At 37.6% G+C, this 20,768-nt stretch overlaps 1 protein-coding gene across 1 annotated transcript in view; it reads left to right on the plus strand.

The window, feature by feature from the left end:
- CSMD3 (CUB and Sushi multiple domains 3) overlaps window positions 1–20,768 on the plus strand; it is a 609,188-nt gene that overhangs the window by 487,603 nt on the left and 100,817 nt on the right. The window contains 6 exon segments of the mRNA XM_030493685.1: window positions 1,062–1,175; window positions 1,818–1,913; window positions 2,759–2,962; window positions 6,060–6,184; window positions 9,548–9,644; window positions 10,474–10,578. Of these exon segments, the coding sequence (XP_030349545.1) occupies window positions 1,062–1,175; window positions 1,818–1,913; window positions 2,759–2,962; window positions 6,060–6,184; window positions 9,548–9,644; window positions 10,474–10,578 (741 nt within the window).

Here is a 20,768-nt window from a genome sequence, read left to right on the forward strand (position 1 = left end):
ACAAATGTAAAGATGCACTGAATGTTAGTGTTCTTAAGAAAAAATAAATATTCCAAGGTAAGTAAAGGGTAAGTAAAACTTACTCTGGAGTACTGTGTCCAGTTCTGGGCTCCTCAGTGCAAGAAAGACAAGGAGCTACTTCAGTGTCCAGTGGAGGGCCACAAAGATGATCAGGGTCTGGAGCATCTCTCTTAGGAGAAAAGATTGTGGGATCTGGGCATGTTTAGTCTAGAGGAGAGGAGACTGAGAGGGGATCTCATTAATGCATATAAATATCTCAAAGGTGGGTGCCAGGAGGATGGTGCCAGACTCTTTTCAGTGGTGCCCAGTGACAGGATAAGGAGCAATGGCCATAAACTAAAGCACGAGAAGTTTCACCTCAACATGAGGAAGAACTTCTATACATTGAAGGTGGCAAAGCACTGGAACCAGACCAGTTCTGGAGTCTCCCGTTCAGGAGACATTCAAAACCCACCTGAATGCATTCCTGTGTAACCTGCTCTAGGTGGCCCTGCCTTGGCAGGGATGTTGGATTAGATGATCTCCAAAGGTCCCTTCCAACCCTAAAAATTCTGTGGTTCTGTGATACAGAGACATATCAAGAGACTAAATTAATAAAATGCAATTTATAGCAATACACCTAGAATTATAAAGGAAGATATTGCATTGAGAATTCAGCTGTGAATTGAGTGGTGATGAACAGAGAATTTTAAAGTATATTGAACAGCAGAAAAATGGGTTTGTTCCCTAATTACTGTAATCTTTTAATGAATATATGCATGTTTGTGTACCTTCATTGTCTCTTTCATATATATACATATATAGAATTGCATTTATTATCCATTTATTACTGTAATGGTATGAAAAATAACTAAATACCAGAAGAGCTAACCATTAAATATAATTTTCATTTACTTATTTTTAAAAAAATATATTAATGTATTTTCTTCTCTCTCTCTCTTTCCCCCCGCCCCCCTCCCGTTTTGTTTGCCCTTTCTCACTCTGTTACCCTTTCTTTGGCCATTGGTGTCTCTTGCTTTTGCTCCTTCCTGCTTCATCAGTGGTTTTTGGCCAGTTTGTATTTTTCCAGACATCACTCCATGATGTAGTTGAAGTGTATGATGGCCCAACTCTGCAGTCATCTTTGTTATCCTCTCTCTCAGGATCTCATTCAGGTATCCTTGAATAGAACTCTTATTAAAATGTTATTTATTTTTATAAACCTAGAAAGATGGTGAAGTCAGGAAAAAAACCTCAATCTATCAGATTCAATTCAGGCAAAAATACGAAATCGGGATTTTGAGCTAAAAACCTAATCACTCAATCCTCATTGCATTCATGAGTAAGATGAAGTAAAATTGAATCTATGTTTTTAGATTTTTTTTTTTTCTTCTAGTACTTAGCAATTTTAGTGAGTGTTTTGGGCTTCTTACTCTGTGCCTTTAAGGTTCTTATATAGTGAGCAATCTGAAATGGGTATTATATATTTTAAAGGAGTGTATGTTTGTAGCAAAGTAAAACCATGTAGGTTATATGGGAGTCAATTGAAAGAGATATGGGGTTTGAGGATTTTTTGGTAAAGGAAACAAACAACAGGTATTCCTAATACCTGAGATGAGTTTAGTCCCCCTTTTCTAGAACAAAATAATACTGCCAGTATAAAATACTGAAATTTAATGTATCTTGTAAAGTGTACTCAAGCAGAACAGGGGTTTAGGAGGTTTATGTCTAGCTGCAAACATGTTGACAAGTATTTTGAATGCTTCTTTAGTAAAAAGTGGTTATGATATAGCTTTGTATTTGCTTTGTTTGAGTAGGTGAATCCCTTCCATTGAGCTCAGGTAACCAGATCACAGTTAGATTTACTTCAGTTGGACCGATAACAGCTAAAGGATTTCATTTTGTTTATCAAGGTGAGACAACCTGGAAAAATGTGTGCATTTATTCTGTTCATCACAAATTTTAAATCATCAGAGGGTAACAGACTGAGAATGTAAAGGAAAGTGATAGCCTGTTAACAATATCACAACTTTCACAATTTCTGCATGTTTTGAAAAGTATTTTGGACCATTCTTTCATCTGTATTTTAAATTTTAAATTAAATATTTAAGAAGCATAAGAGAGGTTTCAAATTTAAGAAGACAGTTATATGAAGCAGCTGTTTCTGTTTGCTGATCTAATTCACTAATGCCAGATCCATCTGGTTGCTCAAACTGGTTTATCTCTTAATTTTAATATGAATAACTGTGTTATTAGCTGTGGGTGAATCAGTGATCTTACTGTTATCAAGATTCTTTTTCTTGGTTTACGTTATTTGCCTTATACATCAATACTTGCAACTGCAATTCATTCTTTCCTTAAATTTAAATGATGAACTGACAATCAGAATACACATTTAGAAATCCACAGGAATAAATGTAAATATCTATCTGACACAAAAATGTTATTTTTAAAGCATGTATTAGCTGAATATTTCATAGTAGTATTTCAGTGCCATTTTAGAAAGGTTTCAGTGTGGATTTTATGCATTCCTTTTAATCTTGGCAAAGATATCAGTGCTACACACTTCTAAGTAATAGCTCTGACATCAAAAGTATGCGATCCATATAGCAAAGATTCATTTGGGGATTGTGAAAATACTCTTAACTGGCAAATAACCATATGTTTCTTTCAGTCATTTTGAATATTTGTGGTTCAAAATCTGTATTTCTCCACCAAATCTAAAATGAAGAGTCCACAATTGCTTGTATGTTTGCAGCTGTTCCAAGAACAAGTGCAACACAGTGTAGCTCTGTTCCTGAACCAAGATTTGGAAAAAGGATTGGAAATGAATTTGCAGTTGGGTCATTGGTTCTCTTTGAGTGCAATCCAGGCTATATCCTCCATGGGTCAACAGCAATTAGATGTGATACAGTACCAAATGCATTGGCACAGTGGAATGATTCACTCCCTACATGTGTTGGTGAGTTCTTAAGGCTCTTTAATAGAACTAATTGCTGCCTAAAGTCTAGACCATTCTCTCTAGCTGAGCATGTACCTGCTTTGTTATCTGTACAATATTTTATTCTTGCTTACTTTTAGTCACTTTCTTCTTCATTCAAGGTTAAGATTTTATTCCCCTTTCTAATGTAACCTTGCTGTGACATTTCACGAGTTTCATGAACAAACTCTGCTGCTATAAATTATGTGCTAGCTTCTCTTACTAACATCAGTGACAGTGTCTGGCTGTCCCTTAATCAAGACTCAGAAATATCAGTTTGTTCCCTGACTGCTTGCAAGACTAAGATGCTCTCAACTTGCAGATCTCTAATGAGATATTGCAAGCTATTATAAAGAACATTACTATTTTAAAGATTTAGAAATAGTTGGACTAAAATTTCATTACTTGTAATGTAATGAAAAAGAAAAAAAGCAGTAGTATTTCAGATCAGAAAATACACTTTGTCTGGTTTGAGTCATAAAAGATTAAATTATCAAAATAAAAATTTCAAATTAATGTGCATCCATTGACATTTATAAAGCTGATTTGCACCAATTGGAAATCTGGTGAGTGTGCTGAAAAGCTGCACAGTAAAGAGATAGATAAAATTCGAATGGTACATTTTTCCATAGGTTTATGTCAAGGGCAAATATAGCACATTTGCATATTAAGTTTTACTAGAGTTTGGCTTGTTTTTTTATGTGGGGAAAAACCCAGTTGTTTAGAAATCGATTAAAATTGGTTATAATTTGCACAAATGTTCTTGCAGTGCCACTGAATTTTTCCACCTGTAACATTTGTTGCAGTACTGACTACATTATACATTAATTTTATACAAACTGAATACATGAAAAACTATTCATTTTGAGGATGAAGACATCTGAAGAACTCCATTCCCAGTCATGTATGAGTTAAAGTTACTTTACTTTTCCTGATAGACAACAGGTTTTTTATAAAAATGATCCTAACCCATTACAAAAAGACATTATGAGCATTAAGAAGTACATAAGAAGAGGTTTAAATAAGTGGGAGGAAAGGGAAATAGAGAACATTTTTTTCATCAGGTTGATTTTGTATCTTCTATGCTAATAAATATGGTAAAGTCTGAATAGTTTTCAATAAAAGATTTTTCTCAAAAATACTAAGCTCTTGCTAGACAGCAAGAGTAAGTACCCTGGGGTAATATTAAATATGATTAACCAGCTATTATACACAAATAATGTTTATTTAGACTGTTTCAGGCATAGAAACAGAACCACAATTTATATATTGATAAGAAGAGGAAGTATATATTTCATTTATTCTCAGTGATTACAGATTTTGTACTGTTTACCCCCTTGAAATGTATTCCCTTTGTTTTTCAGATATGACAACTCAACAAAGTGTTGAAATAATGATTTTGACCATTGATTATAATATATTATTGATATTTTAGTACACAATTTAGCCTGTGGAAGACAAAGCTATCTATCTGTCTCTAGGAAAGTTGAACTGAGAAAGGGTTACAGGTCACCTTGTGTGTGAAAATTACTGTGCCAGTAAAAGTGATAAAATATATATGAGGTGAAGATTGCATTGAGCTAAATACGTTTAATAATTGAAGTGGTAGACATGACCGTATTAAATTGTCTTAACTCTAGTGAATGCTAGAATATTTCCTTACAAATAGTTCAATCAATTGTTCTGTCTGTTCATCCTTTTATGAGTAATTATTTAAACATTTTAAGTGACACTGACCTTTAGTTTAGCCATGTAGTTCCCAACAGATTCTATCAATTATATGCCACATGAAATGTGGCTACAGTATTCTTTTTTAAGATAAGTTGCGTTCTTCTACCTGTTTTCTAAATCTTCATATTTATATCTAATGAAATCCATTGAGAACTTAGTAGCATTGCATAGAAGTAATACATTAGCTTCTAATGGTTTCAATAAACCATCTCATTAATCTTTTCCTTCAACTTCTTAAATACAGAGTATCTGTATCTAGATTAAGCTGTAATATTCCCTCTCCCTGTTAGAATGATCTAGACAAGATACATTCAAGTTGAATATTCAGAAGATAAACTTGCCTCTGTCCTGTTTCACACATAACACTTTTATTAGGGGGCTGGAGAACCTTCTATATGAAGACAGGCTGAGAAAGTTGGGGCTTTTGAGCCTGGAGGAGAGAAGGCTGCGTGGAGACCTCATAGCAGCCTTCCAGTATCCGAAGGGGGCCTACAAGAATGCTGGAGAGGGACTTTTCATCAGGAACTGTAGTGATAGGGGTAATAGGTTTAAACTTAAACAGAGGAAGTTCAGGTTAGATATAAGGAAGAAGTTCTTTACTGTGATTGTGGTGAGGCACTGGAATGGGTTGCCCAAAGAAGTGGTAAATGCTCCATCCCTGGCAGTGTCCAAGGCCAGGTTGGACAGAACCTTGGGTGACATGGTCTAGGTTGTGGCGTCCCTGCCCATGGCAGGGGGGTTGGAACTAGGCGATCTTAAGGTCCTTTCTAACCCTAACTATGCTATGATTCTATGATTAATCCATGGGCAGGGATATGGTGAGTGCAGTCTTGCAAACACATACCAATTTACTAGCTAATGTGATAGATCTACAGTTTGTAATGGGGTAATTCACATACACAAAGAGAACAGTCAAGGAGTTGAGACTGATGCTATTAATTATTTAGAAAATATCAAAGCAGCAATATTAAGAAAGAACATACCTTTTTTTACAACGTTTTGATCTTTAATACTAATACAATACATAATTGTTCAAACATCATTCTTAACTCCTAAAAATAATGGAATGGCTTTAACTTTGTTAAAGGTCAAATAAGGAAGGGAATTATGAGCATGATTCTGCCAGGTAGAAAACTAGTAGAAAGACATAATTTTCCTTTTTCCTAAAAGAAGGTGTTTGAGATACAAAATTCTATTTTCCTGAGGCAAATATAAATTTTTTAATGTGGCATAAATTTAAAAAAAGTTTTCAGCCATGGTATGGTGAACACTGTGTGAGCTTTTATAATAACTGTTCTCACTTCTGAAGCTTCATGCTTCTTTTCTTGCCATATGCATTTCCTTTCAGTGCCCTGTGGTGGAATTTTGACAAAGCGCAAAGGGACCATTTTGTCTCCTGGTTACCCTGAGCCTTATGACAACAACCTGAATTGTGTGTGGAAGATCACAGTACCAGAGGGAGCTGGGATTCAAGTAAGTATACTTGCTATTTGCTTGTTATCATCACATCTAAGGCTGTTTTTCCTCATGCAAGAATATGAAAAGATCATTTATCCGTACATTTTTCTAGCTCACTAATGATTCTCACAATGGAATTTATTGCACATCTTTTTATTCCAACAGTTGTTAAAAGTTGTAAGAACTACAGAAATCTTAAAAGATACGCTTGCAGCTTTTTGCTTAAAAGAAAATCACCGATATTTTAAAATGTTTTATTTCAATATGTCAGTGACTCCTTGTAAGCCAGAGGAAATTGAGAGGCTTTCCTGTGATTTTTTTTCCCAAAGTGGCTAGATCTCTAACAGAGTGAAAGTAAGTGGGTTGCTTCAATGGACAAGTTATAAATGTTTTCCTAGAAACTCTTATTATTTACTCTATAGTTATGGAAGTTCATTGTGATATAAAGATGCTCCAGTATGTTTCAGCATGAGATGGGAATTCCTCCTTTAATATACTGGCAGAATTCTTGTTTACTTACTTAAATTAAGAGCTTCATGGAACACATAGCAGCAAAGTATCCATTAAGTCCATTAACAATAATATTTAGTAACCTAAATCAGTTTTGAGATTGATTTTGAGGAACACTGCTTCATTTAAATGGTTGACTAAATCTATAAGGTTTCTTACACAATCAGTAATGGAAGTTAAACACTAAGAGGATAGTTCAGAGGATTTAAATTACACATTAATTGACTTCCTGTTTTAGGCAGTCACTGTTGCTTTTTGGAAGTATTATCTCTCATCACAGACTGATTAAATTACTAACTTTGATTTTAAGTTAGGTGTCTAATCTGCATGATATTCTTTTGCTCCGGAGTCACAATGAAAAGAGATATTTACTGTTTGCTTTTTTTTCTAGTGCTCCCAAATTTTTTTCTTAGCTAGTGAAAAACTGTCCTTCCTTTATATTACCACTAACTGAATAAGTTTTTCACTTATACTTCTATACATGTAATGACAGCAGGGCAGTTTCAGGGCATACCCTGTATTATAACTGTATCCCTAGAAAGTCTAATATTGTAACTAAAGCAGGACAGTCGTGAAGTGCGATATTCATGCTTGATCCTTTGAATCCTATCCGATTTTCAGGGCTATATGTGGAAGATAAAGTCCCACGTATAGTAAACTGAATACAGGATCAGTAAGTCAAGTCATCATATCATTTTTACTGCATTATTTTTCACAACTAAGCTTTGCTTTATATCTACTAATGACAAAAAAAGTGGTATCAGAATTCTTTTTTCACTCCATAGGAAAGAAAAAAAACTAATATACATATATGAAAATGTAATTATTACTGTCAAAATCAGCTATTTGAGGTGGCATTTGAAAAAGCGGGTGACTGATTTTGTCCAACCTGAGAATACATGCAAATGTGGATATTCAAGATCTATGTAGCCACTGTGGCAGCTAATGCTTTTGTATTTATGTAAATGCATAAAATATCTGGGCATTTTTCCTGACCAATATTTATTCTTTCAAAGTAAAAAAGACACTTTCCAGCTTTAAAGTAGATAAAAATAATATATCACCAATGCATATTCCTCTGTGAAATGTATAGATGGAATTTTAAACTATTTAGGTATAACTCTATTGATGTGTATGATTATGTTGTTGAATTTGTTGAAACTATGATCAGATGTAAATGCTGAGCTGTCTCATACTAAATTGAAAAGCAGACATTTAAAAGTAGATTTAGGTAAATATGAAGCGTGCACCAAGTCTTCCTTCAGGCACCTAACTTAAATACCTCGTATAAGGAAATTAATCTACCATAGTTCCTTATGAAGTTAGGGCAGAAAGGCACCTCGAGTAGATGATTCAAAACATCTACTACAGACTCTGGCTTCAAATCACTGCCTGAAGGGTATGTCTGTATTTATTGACTACGTGGGAAGGTTAGAGCAAATAACATCAGTTGCAGTAAAATAGATGTTTTAAATTAGCTGGTTTATGACAAATACAAAAACCATAGTCAGCAGCAATCTGGCCCTGAAAACACATTAAGAACGTGATAATTTGAATTTTGTTCTGAAGGTTTGCTAGGCACCTGCATTTCCAATTCTGTATGTCTTCAGAAATATTTCTGACAGAGACAACACCTAAGTTTCATCTAAATCTTCTGTGAACCAAAAAATAAATAACCATGCCTTACAGTTTTCTGAGAGACCAGATCCAGTGGGCCTCCTCCAAGTACTAAAACATGCTGACAGTAAGGGCCTTTCCCTTGCTTCACTTAAAAAAAATTAAATAAAAAAACCCCTGCCTTTTGCCTGTAGTATCTGACCAATTCCTACAAATAAGTACAGTGTTAAAGACCCCCATCCAAGAAATAGGTAGCCAAACTGAACTTTCTTTCTCCTTAGAAGAAGGTCCAAGTCGCATATTTCACCTAGAAAAATAACTTCATTACCTAGTTGTACTGGAACCGGTGCTTATTTCTTCTGTTGAAGCTATTCTATTTTGGAAAAAATAAAAGAATAATTGAAGGAAAAGAGCACTAAAAGAAGCATGATTATTTAACTTAGTGGCTAAGGTAGCCCTTTTTGAGAGTGGTTGGGGTTTTATCCATGCTTCTGTCACTCTTTAAATGCTTTTCATTGAACAGTTACCTGCCTAAATGAAAAAAAGAACCTCACCAACATCTCCTGAACCTTTCCCTTCTAAAACAGGAATGGAAATTTCTTTGTTTTATGGAGAGTGTTTTCACTATATGGGAATAGATATATCCTCCCTCCTGCAGTCTGCTTACGACTTTGCGTCTCCTTATGAGTGAAAGGATGTTATCACCTCTGTAAGGAATGAAGTGAATGTTCTGCCTTTTGCTTTTGGTATGCTAGTGACTGCTCCTCCTCAGGAGATGAGTCAATGGTGAAGCTAACCAAACAAAGGAGGTTGCTCTTACCTGGAGGCAGAATTGAACATGGCAGGACAGGTGAAGAAGTGTGCATCACTATGGGACTGGTTTTAGCCCTGGATAAACTAGAGAGAATCACAAAGAAACTGCAGTAACTGACAATACCATTTTGTCTTCCCCTCAGAGTCCTTCTAACAAGAGAATCATTCTATACCCAGATGATTTTCACGGTTGTGTGACTCTTGTCAGAGGTCATATGTGCTTGTCACTAAGGGTCAAAGGATTCATAAGTCTGAATTGGCAATTAAATAATGCTGCAGTGCAGTTTTATTCACTTAATGATGATTTCCCATTCTCTTTAACAATGTGAGAAACACAACTTTTCATGATTGAAAGCAGCAGAGGCACAATTTAATCATCTTTGTGCTTCTTACAGAGGGGACAAGTTTATGTTCTTTACCTCACATTTTTCTTCATAGGTGCAAGTGGTGAGTTTTGCCACAGAACACAACTGGGATTCCTTAGATTTTTATGATGGTGCCGACAACAATGCTCCAAGGCTTGGAAGTTATTCAGGTGAATGAGAAGATTTTACAATAACTAAATCTTTATTGTAAACACACAGATTTTCTAGTTCTTTTGTGTGTTTGTTCCTTCTGTAATTAACAATAGGTAGTATTCTTTCTGTTTTAATCAGTCATCTGTTAGCAGATTTTCATAAAGCTGAATATTTGAAAATGTTAGAAATAACATTCAGAGGCTCTCAAACTAGGTATCTGTTAATCTCAGGTTTTTCTCACTCTTACAGCAGGGTTGAGAAATACAGACTTCTAAAAACAAAATGCCTCTTGAAACTGTACATAAATAAATTATGCATTCTTTATATTTATTTTATGTAAACAAGACAGTTCTTAATTTGTTTTGTTTTCCTTTCTTCTACTTTGTTCATGTGTATGGAATGAGAGCACAGACAATAATATTGTTGTATTGTCTTGTGCTGAAACACAAATAAGTGATCAATCACATTTCTAAGAATAGCCCTACAAAATATGTTGAGCTACTTGATATATGGAATTTGATCTCACTTTTATGAAAACGCTCATAAATATTGGTCTTTTCCTGGATGAAAGCATGTAATATAAATTTATATTAGACCTTGCTTCCCCGAATGCTTACACTTCATGTCTCTGATATTGTGGTACACTGAAAATGTAATAAAACTTTTATAAGGACAGATACTCGGTAGCATCCATGATAGCAAAATATGGCGGAATTGGTTATGTGACTTCCCCCCCCACCCTTTTCCTCCTTTTTATTTTTCTCTCTTTTTATACACACACACATTTATGTATGTATTTAGTTCACTTTCCACGCATTTCAGTAATATTTTGATTTCTCATTTCAGGAACAACTATTCCTCCACTTCTCAACAGCACATCAAATAATCTGTACCTAAATTTTCAGTCTGATATCAGTGTTTCAGCTGCTGGATTTCATCTTGAGTATACAGGTAATTCAAACATGTTTGATTAATTATGAGCTGTTGCTGATTCCAGGCATCAGGTGTACCTAAACAATATGAAAGAGGAATATTAAGTCCTATTGCACATAATGCTCTACATACTGTTACCAGAGCAATTGATAAAATTCACATTTGATTCCAAGTGAGCAAGGTCGTTCTTGAAACCTGTGCTGTACTGGGAGCACTGCAAAGTTTAGTTTGCGTTGCTTTAGCCTTTCATGTTTCTTGCTCTCTGAAAAGCTTTTCTGAACATACAGCAGCCAGTAGTGAATGCAGATATGACAATCCTGATCCCAAGATAGACCACATTTATATAATGGTTGCAGGCAAAACTAGCGTACTGATTTGGGGTATTTCAGTTTAACTTCTTTGCCAATTAAAAATTAATTACTGATTCTGGTATTGAAGAAATACAGTAACAAACAAACCCTTAGGATAAGCACCCCTCTATCCCTCTGGACACACACTTTTGTTCTCGTCAAAGACTACACCATCCGTTTGGTGAGGCAGGGTCAGTGTCCCAAGGATCCCACCTCTCGGTGTCCACTTGGATGGGCTCTTGAGTTGCAACCCCTGCTCAGCCAGCTGCTTTGGCTGCAGCCTCTGCTTGATCATATTCTCTCTGTCCTCCTTCAGTGAGGTCTCCTCTCTCCAGTTGCTCTGGCCTTGTGGTTCCTTTCTTGGTGCTTACTGACTTTTACGCACACTTTCACAAGGCAGATCTGATGGGTGCACATGTGCCGCAGGCTCCTCTGGTGAATGCATCTGTGTCCAGCAGCAGGTCAGCTGGAGTCAGCTGGAACCGTCTGTGTGTAGTACAGCCCCTCATCTCTTCCCACAGATCCACCCCTGCAGCCCCACACTCCCAAAATCTGCAAATACTGCCCAATACAATAATGTTTATACTATATAGTATGTATTTTCTATACTTGTGTAGGACACAATACTGAGTCATTCTCAGCAAAAATGAGAGAACGAATAAACTGAAAATAGCAGCTGTGCTTCTTAACTGACAAATGCTCACAGGTTGGTGAGAACACAGCAGAATTATTTCAAATGCTTTTATTATTGCTGAGTACCTCAGCGGAAAAGGCTATGATTATAAACATACTTTCTGTCTCAATGAGATTGCCTGAGCTGACTGACAGGAATTCTGGCAGTCATAAATATTTTGTTGCAGATTTTTTTTTTCCTTCCCAGCTGTGCAGTTCCCTGTGCTCATATTGATGCTCGTGTCTGATCTACATAATTGTGTCATGGTTACTTCTCGTCAGTTTTACAGTATGCAAATCCCATGCTCTGGTTGTCTGATTAGCCATTTGGAGAACACAGCATTCCAAAATTGCTGCCTGATCACTTGTCTTTAACTAAACATTAATTATAGGTTAGAATGATTCTGCCATTTCCTTGAAATGCAGATATTTTTTCAGCTGCTAACAACTTCAGAGGGGAAGAAACTGAAGGAAGTTAGGAAAACAAAGTATAATAAGACTGAATCTAGTGAAAGTGCAATTACATCTGTGTATTCTTATGTGTCCAAATAACAGAAATGTGTAGTATACTGCTGGCTTGCAATTTTCACCTTTAACTAAAGAATTCACAGTATGTCATTTAAAGTATTGGTAGATACCAAGAACAATAGTTATATATGTGTGTATGGATTTATACAAGGATGTATGTGTGAATCTGTACAAATGTAATATGTTTTCTCTGTGAGTGTATGAACCCAAAGTATATGCTGAAAATTTGTGATTCAGGAAATAATACTGATGTCCCTCAGTATATACCAAATTAACCAGCTCAGTGAAATACGCTATTTTACAAAATTAATTATTAATTAACTTTCCACATGCAGGTGATAGAGAAATGTGATTAAAACATCATATAAAGTGTTGTGGTTTAATCTTGGCTGGCAACACAGCTGCTTCCTCACTTCCCCTCACCAGTAGGATGGGGGAAGGATTTGGAAGGAAAGTAAAATTCGTGCATTGAGACAGTTTAATAGGACAGAAAAGGAGGATAATATGCTACTTCTCCTCCTTCCCCTCCTAATAATAATTGGTCTAGATGAAACAAGTGAAGCACAGTGCAATTGCTCACCACCTGCCAACCGATACCCAGCCAGTTCCTGAGCAGCAGTCCCTGGCCAGTTTTCCCCCTAGTTTGTATACTGAATAGACATGATATGGTCTGGAAATCCCTTTGGCTGTCCTGGTTCTGTATCTTCCCAAGTTCTTCCCACCCCCCACATCCCACTCCCTACTCACTGGCAGGGCAGTATGAGAAGCTGAAAACGCCCTGGCTTACTTAGTGTAAATGCTACTTAGCAACAACTAAAACGTTGGTGTGTTATCAACATATTCTCATCGTAAGTCCAAAACAGAGCACTGTACCAGCTACTAGGAAAAATATTAAATCCATCCCAGATGAAACCAGGATATAGAGTTTGGAATGGAGTGAGGAAATTGTAATGTCTAAACATATTATCTTTATTGGAAACAAATGTAAACTTTAAGGGCAAAAATTTCATGGGAAGTAAAGAATTGCAGTTGGAGAGTAAACTAAGGTGACTTCTTAATTAATATTTTCTGCGATATGTGACACATTTTATAAAAATACACTCTAAAAAAACCATCTTATTGTGCATATGTGGGAATTATTGAAGTAAAATCTATGGTATTCAAAGGACAGAACAGGATTAAGTGACCATTATAACTCCATAAAATCTATGGAATAGATAATCTATAAATTTTTAATAAAAATAAACCAGAAATTGTTGTCAAGATTATTTTGAAGTTAAAATAGAGGTTCACTGTAAGTAAGTTCGTATACTGCAAATTGCAAAATAATGGCATGTTTTTGTAGAATAAATGTGGAAAAATGCAAAATATTAGGCATCCCTGTTTGTTTACCACTCTCTGGCTCACACCACAGAACTAAAGCGTGGCTTCAGAGGATGCAGTATGGATTCCTGCCATGCAAAACAAAATAGGAGAGTGTACTTCAGCATCTCAGCTAATGCCTTCACACATGGACAATCAGCCTATAGGACTAGACTAGCTAAAGCTAGAAATAATCACCAATCACCTCCTTATTTTCCACTTGCCTTAGCATAGTTTCCAGGAGGATCTGCTCCACGATCTTGCCATGCACCAAGGCCCTCGAGACTGACTCGCCTGTGGTTTCCTGGGTCTTTCTTTTTCCCCTTTTTAAAAATGAGGGCATTTCTCCTTTTTGAATCAGTGGGAACGTCACCTGCGTAATGACTGCGTAAATATAATGGATAGTGGCTTAGCAACTTCATCTGCCAGTTCCCTCAGGACTCGCGGATGCATCTTGCTAGTTCCCATGGACTTGTGTACCTTCAGGCTCCTTAGATGGTCTCAAACCTGATTTTCGCCTACATCAGTCAGTTTTTCATTCTCCCCGTCTCTTCTCTTGCCTTCTGCAACTTGGGCAGTGTGGCTGCAGCTTTTGCCGGTAGAGACCAAGGAAAAAGAGTTGTTGGGTATCTCATCTTTCCCCATGTCCTGGGTAAACATATCTCACATTTCCTTCCAGAGAGGGTCCACATTTTCCATTGTCTTCCTTTTATCCCCAACATACCTGTAGGAACTTCTGTTGTTGCCCTTAATGTATGTGGCCAGATAGATTGAATTCCGTCAGGGCTTTAGCTTTCCTAACCTGATGCCTGGGTGCTCAGTTTCTCTGTATTCCTGCCAGGCTACCTGTCTTTGCTTCCACCCTCTGTAGTCTTCCTTTTTGTGTTGGAGTTTGTCCAGGATCTCCGTGTTCACACATGCAAGCCTTCTGGCTTGAGTTCCTCTTCATCAGGATGCATCGCTTCTGAGCTTGGAGGAGGTGATCCTTGGATATTGACCAGCTTTCCTGGGACCCCTCTTCCCTCCAGGGTTTTATCCCATGGTACTCTAAGTCTTAATCTTTAAAGTATCAGTGCATGGTTCTCATTGAAAATCAGATCACAGTTAAATATTTATATTAAGCAATTTTCAAGTGAGTTAGCAATAAAATTTTGTGTTCAATATGTAATGCATGTATCAAGGTTATTTCACATATTATAGGAGACACAAGTCTGAGGGGAAGTGCATCCCTCTTGCCAAAATAATTACTTTTTCATGTCAACGATGTTCTGTAAGAAGGTTTCATTCTGTTTTCAATATCTCTTTTCATCCTTCATTAATAGTTTTTTTACACTGTCCAGTCTGGTTCTTATCATCTTTTGAACTGCTACAGAATCAAAATGCAGTTTTTACATAAAAATAAAACAAAAGGAATTTTATTTGTTGAAAAAATATCTTAAGACCAAGTAAATGATACTTTGACATGAGAAATTAAATTTGCCGATGACACCAACCTACGTGGTTCAGTTGATACGCTGGAGGGAAGGGATGCCATCTACAGGGACCTAGACACGCTTGTGAGGTGGGCCGACGCCAACCTTATGAAGTTTAACCAAGCCAAGTGCAAGGTCCTATACCTGAGTCAGGGCAATCCCAGGCACAGATACAGGTTGGGCAGAGAAGGACTTGCGGGTGTTGGTTGACGAGAAACTTAACATGAGCCAGCAGTGTGCGCTTGCAGCCCAGAAAGCCAACCGTATCCTGGGCTGCATCAAAAGGAGCATGACCAGCAGGTCAAAGGAGGTGACCCTGCCCCTCTACTCTGCTCTTGTGAGACCTCACTTGGAGTACTGTGTGCAGTTCTGGTGTCCTCAACATAAAAAGGACATGGAGCTGTTGGAGCAAGTCCAGAGGAGGGCCACAAGGATGATGAGGGGGCTGGAAGGCCTCCCGTATGAAGACTGACTGAGAACATTGGGGCTGTTCATCCTGGAGAAGAGAAGGCTGCGTGGAGACCTCATAGCAGCCTTCCAGTATCTGAAGGGGGTCTACAAGGATGCTGGGGAGGGACTCTTCCTTAGGGACTGTAGTGGTAGGATAAGGGGTAATGGGTTCAAACTTAAACAGAGGAAGTTTAGATTAGATATAAGGAAGAAGTTCTTTACAGTGAGGGTGGTGAAGCACTGGAATGGGTTGCCCAGGGAGGTTGTGGATGCTCCATCCCTGGCAGTGTTCAAGGCCAGGTTGGACAGAGCCTTGAGCAACATGGTTCAGCGCAAGGCATCCCTGCCCATGGCAGCGGGGTTGGAACTAGATGATCTTAAGGTCCTTTCCAACCCTTACTATTCTATGATTCTATGATTCTATGATTCATATTCCAAAACTGAATAGTGGTCTTTTGTCTAGCATATTTTTACTTCTTTGTTGAATCCTTGCATTTTTATTATATTCATAACATGCAGTTTATGTATTCTAATGGATACCCTTAAGGTGAAAACATACTGCATAGAAAATATATTACATCAACTGAACTATGTCAATAAAGAGCAGCACAGAATGGTGTGATAAACACTTACATAATGTTTATATGTTTTATGCCACTATAAATCTTAATTTCGTTCTTATTTACTTTAACTAAAGTTTTGCTAATTAGGTAATTGATTAGGCTTTATAAGTAGTGGTAATATTCTTTGAGATTAGTTGAGTTTGTGAGATTGCTTTATACATAATTTCTACATTATTCAATATTTATTTAAAATTAGTAAAAAATATGATTCACTAATTTTCATTCTAAAATATAATCTCTAGAAATCTTTGTATTTAAACTGTATAATGTATAATTCTAACATCGTAAATGCTAAAACATTTCGATAAAATTACATTAATAACTTTAAAAATAGAAAGGGCTATTATTTTAAGATTTTTGTAGTCCCAGAGTGTATTACCCAAAATTTCATTGGTAGGTTTTTGTAGTTAGAGCCATAGGAACTGTTGGAAAAGGGCAAGGCAGCATCAAATAACTTCATTTTCTTTATATACAATTCTTCTTACCTAAAAATTAGAGGATGCTGAAAATATGTTTTCAGTGAATCCCTGTGTTGAGGTCTCTTTTCTTTCTAATATCTTTTATAATGAAAATTTTAAAATCTAATACATTATGCTGAGATAATAGTACAAAGTGGTTAAAGGAACTAGTAATGCTCCACAAAGTCAGTAATGAACAGAGTGAAGTATATGAATACATTTATGATTTCACATAAGTAACTACCATGACACTCTAGAGACACAAGTTCTGAAATAGCTGGGAAAGCAAACACTGTCATGGTTCAGTTTATTGAAAGACATTATAGACATTCAAACTGTATTTTTTTCCAAGCCTTATTTTATTAAATGAAATGTGAGAGCACGATAGCATGGATACCTGTGCTCTGATTTAAGCTGTTTGTTAAGATACCCACTCTGAGAAAGACATTTAAATGAATTCATTTTGCTTTGCATGTCCTGAGTATTCACATAGTCAGGTTTTGCGTTTGAGCTGAAAGAAAACCACTAACTCTTTCTTTAACTGTCCGAAATAGATTATAAGCACTCCTCTGTGTAAGCCAAGTACTGCTATTCTTTTACATTTATACTTTGTGCATGATCTTGATTACAATCTAGATCTCTGAAATACAAAAAATATATCTAAGCATGTCAGCCATTTTCAAATGTGGTTATGTAGAAATAGATTGCAAAATACTTGCATCATTTTGTACATGGCAAATAAGGGATCATTACAGGATCAGTAAGTATGTGATGAACATATAAAAAATATTTTTTTGTCATAGACAAAGGAACATTACATCCTCTTCTGTGAACCTCCAGAGGAGAGGCCTGAGATAAATATTTACTTTTAAGTAGCATCATTCCTTTCCACACAAACTGATGCAAGCCAGTATTGAATATCATGGAAAACATCTTGCTGCTAACTGAGAAGAGCATGCAGCAAGCTCACTGCCCTGGACTTCCAAGAAAGCAGACTTTGGTCTCTTCAGGAACCTGCTTAGTAAGGTTCCATGGGATATAGTCCTAGAGGGCAGGGGGCCCCAAGGCTGCTGGTCGATATACAAGGATCACCTGCTATGTGCTCAGGAGTGTTGCATCCTGACTAGAAGTGCAGCAGGAGGGCCAGGAGACCTCCATGGATAGACAAGGAGCTGCTGAGGAAACTTAGAGGGAAAAAAGAAGCTTATAGAAGGTGGAAGCGAGGACAGGCAGCCTGGGAAGAATATAGGAGCATTGCCCGGGAAGCTAGGGACCAGGTTAGGAAAGCTAAGGCCCAGCTAGAATTAAGTTTGGCAAGGGATGTAAAAGATAACAGGAAAGGATTCTATAGATAGGTAGCAAATAAAAGACAGACTAGGGACAATGTAGGCCCTCTCCAGAAGCTATCGAGAGAACTGGCTACCATGGATTTGGAGAAGGCTGAGGTTCTTAATGACTTCTTTGCCTCAGTCTTCACTAGCAAATGCTCTGACCACACCATGAAAGTCTTGGAAAGCAGTTGCAGGGACTGTGAGAATGAAGACCTTAGTCCCACTATAGGAGAGGATCAGGTTCGAGACCATCTTAAGAACCTGAACGTGCACAAGTCCATTGGACCTGATGAAATCCATCCACGGGTCCTGAAGGAGCTGGCAAATGAAGTTGCTAAACCACTGTCCATCATATTCAAAAAATCCTGGCAGTCAGGTGAGGTTCCTGATGACTGGAAGAAGGGTAATATAACCCCCATTTTCAAGAAGGGGAAGGTGGAAGACCCGGGGAACTACAGACCAGTCAGTCTCACCTCTGTGCCTGGCAAAATCTTGGAGCAGTTTCTCCTGGAGAGCATGCTAAGGCACATGAAAAACAACGAGGTGGTTGGTGACAGCCAACATGGCTTCCCTAAGGGGAAATCGTGCCTGACCAATTTGGTGGCCTTCTATGATGGAGCCATGGAACTGATGGACAGGGGCAGAGCAGTTGACGTCATCTACCTGGACTTATGCAAAGCGTTCTGCACTGCCCCACCTGACATCCTTGTCTCTAAATTGGAGAGACATCGATTTGATAGATGGACCACTCAGTGGATAAAGAACTGGCTCAATGGCTGCACACAAAGAGTTGTGGTAAATGGCTCGATGTCCAGTTGGAAGCCTGTAACGAGTGGTGTCCCTCAGGGATCGGTGTTGGGACCGGTCCTGTTCAACATCTTTGTCGGTGACATGGACAGTGGGATTGAGCGCGCCCTCAGCAAGTTTGCCAACGACACCAAGCTGTGTGGTTCGGTTGATACGCTGGAGGGAAGGGATGCCATCCAGAGGGACCTTGACACGCTTGTGAAGTGGGCTGATGCCAACCTTATGAAGTTTAACCAAGCCAAGTGTAAGGTCCTACACCTGGGTCAGGGCAATCCCAGGCACTGCTACAGGTTGGGCAGAGAAGAGATTCAGAGCAGCCCTGCAGAGAAGGACTTGGGGGTGTTGGTTGACGAGAAGCTTAACATGAGCCGGCAGTGTGCACTTGCAGCCCAGAAAGCCAACCGTATCCTGGGCTGCATCAAAAGAAGCGTGACCAGCAGGTCAAAGGAGGTGATCCTGCCCCTCTACTCTGCTCTCGTGAGACCTCACTTGGAGCACTGCGTACAGTTCTGGTGTCCTCAACATAAAAAGGACATGGAGCTGTTGGAGCGAGTCCATAGGAGGGCCACGAGGATGATAAGAGGGCTGGAGCACCTCCCGTATGAAGACAGGCTGAGAGAGTTGGGGCTGTTCAGCCTGGAGAAGAGAAGGCTGCGTGGAGACCTCATAGCAGCCTTCCAGTATCTGAAGGGGGCCTATAAGGATGCTGGGGAGGGACTCTTCCTTAGGGACTGTAGTGGTAGGCCAAGGGGTAATGGGTTCAAACTTAAACAGAGGAAGTTTAGATTAGATATGAGGAAGAAGTTCTTTCCAGTGAGGGTGGTGAAGCACTGGAATGGGTTGCCCAGGGAGGCTGTGGATGCTCCATCCCTGGCAGTGTTCAAGGCCAGGTTGGACAGAGCCTTGGACCACGTGGTTTAGGGCAAGGTGTCCCTGCCCATGGCAGCGGGATTGGAACTAGATGATCTTAAGGTCCTTTCCAACCCTAACTATTCTATGATTCTATGAATGTCATTGAAAGCGTCTTGCTGCTAACTGTGTAAGTGCCTTAATACCAAACTACAAAATAATAAAAAAAATAAAAACCAAAATCACAAAGTTAACAGTAACCAAAAGTAATGAATACAACTACTCAGATTGTGGCTTTGTAACAGTTATTTCTGATTCCCGTTAACAGATAATTGCAGTAAAAATTGCAGGTTTTTTTTCCTCTTGTTGCTGTTCTAGCAGAGAAAATAAGGACTGCAAAGGCATTAAGGATTTTATTTTTTTTATTATTTCAAATTGAGTTATGTTTTGTAGCAGGAAGTTTGTATTGCAATGGTCCTGTGTTTTACTTGTATGAATAAAATGTATATAGCAATTACTTTAGTTCAAACAGTTTTCGTCTTTTAATATAGATTTTTTAAAAATTTCCTATACCAAATACATTTTTAAGAACAGGAATTACTAACCGTATTACTAGTTTAATATCTACTTTGTGAATTCCAGACATTCAGTTGTTTGTTTTGTTTAGTGGGGGGTTTTTTATTGTGGTTTTTTTTCTTTATGTGTTACAATACAGTGTTATTGTACAGTTGTGGTATGGAGAACTGTTATTAATGTTCAAAACATTCCTACTAGAGAAAAAATAATGTGTATGCTTTATAAATTACTTACAATTTGTGTTACCTTTCTGCTTTCATACAGTATAAAAATACACCACTGTAAAAGTCTTCAAACAGTAATTTTTACTTACTGAGGTTCTTCCATGAAGTGATCAGTTATGTTAGTAAGTTTTTAAACAGGCAGAGGTTGCTAATGTTTTAAATTTGTGCCATTATTGAATCCTGCAACATTTCTCTGTTACCCTGTGTAAAGATGTTTAGTTGTGAAACAGTTCTGGCTTCACAAATAGTTAGGGTGTAATAGAGAGTAACTGAGCTGCTCATACTTAATGTTACACATATTCTTATATTTCTGGATCTTCCTGGGTAGATGTAATGAAGAAGGATCTATTTCTCCTTTTAATGATTCCTAAAAAAACGTGCGGTCTCTTGGCAAACCAGCTTCTATTGCAATCAGAAATTTAGAATATTAGTGTTATGACTTTATAGTTACTTCATTAAAAATAGCAGATTAGGTGAAATTTGATGTAAATATTTGCTCCCTGTGT

Source organism: Strigops habroptila, chromosome 1 (genome assembly GCF_004027225.2).
Source record: "Strigops habroptila isolate Jane chromosome 1, bStrHab1.2.pri, whole genome shotgun sequence".
Lineage (NCBI taxonomy): Eukaryota > Metazoa > Chordata > Aves > Psittaciformes > Psittacidae > Strigops > Strigops habroptila.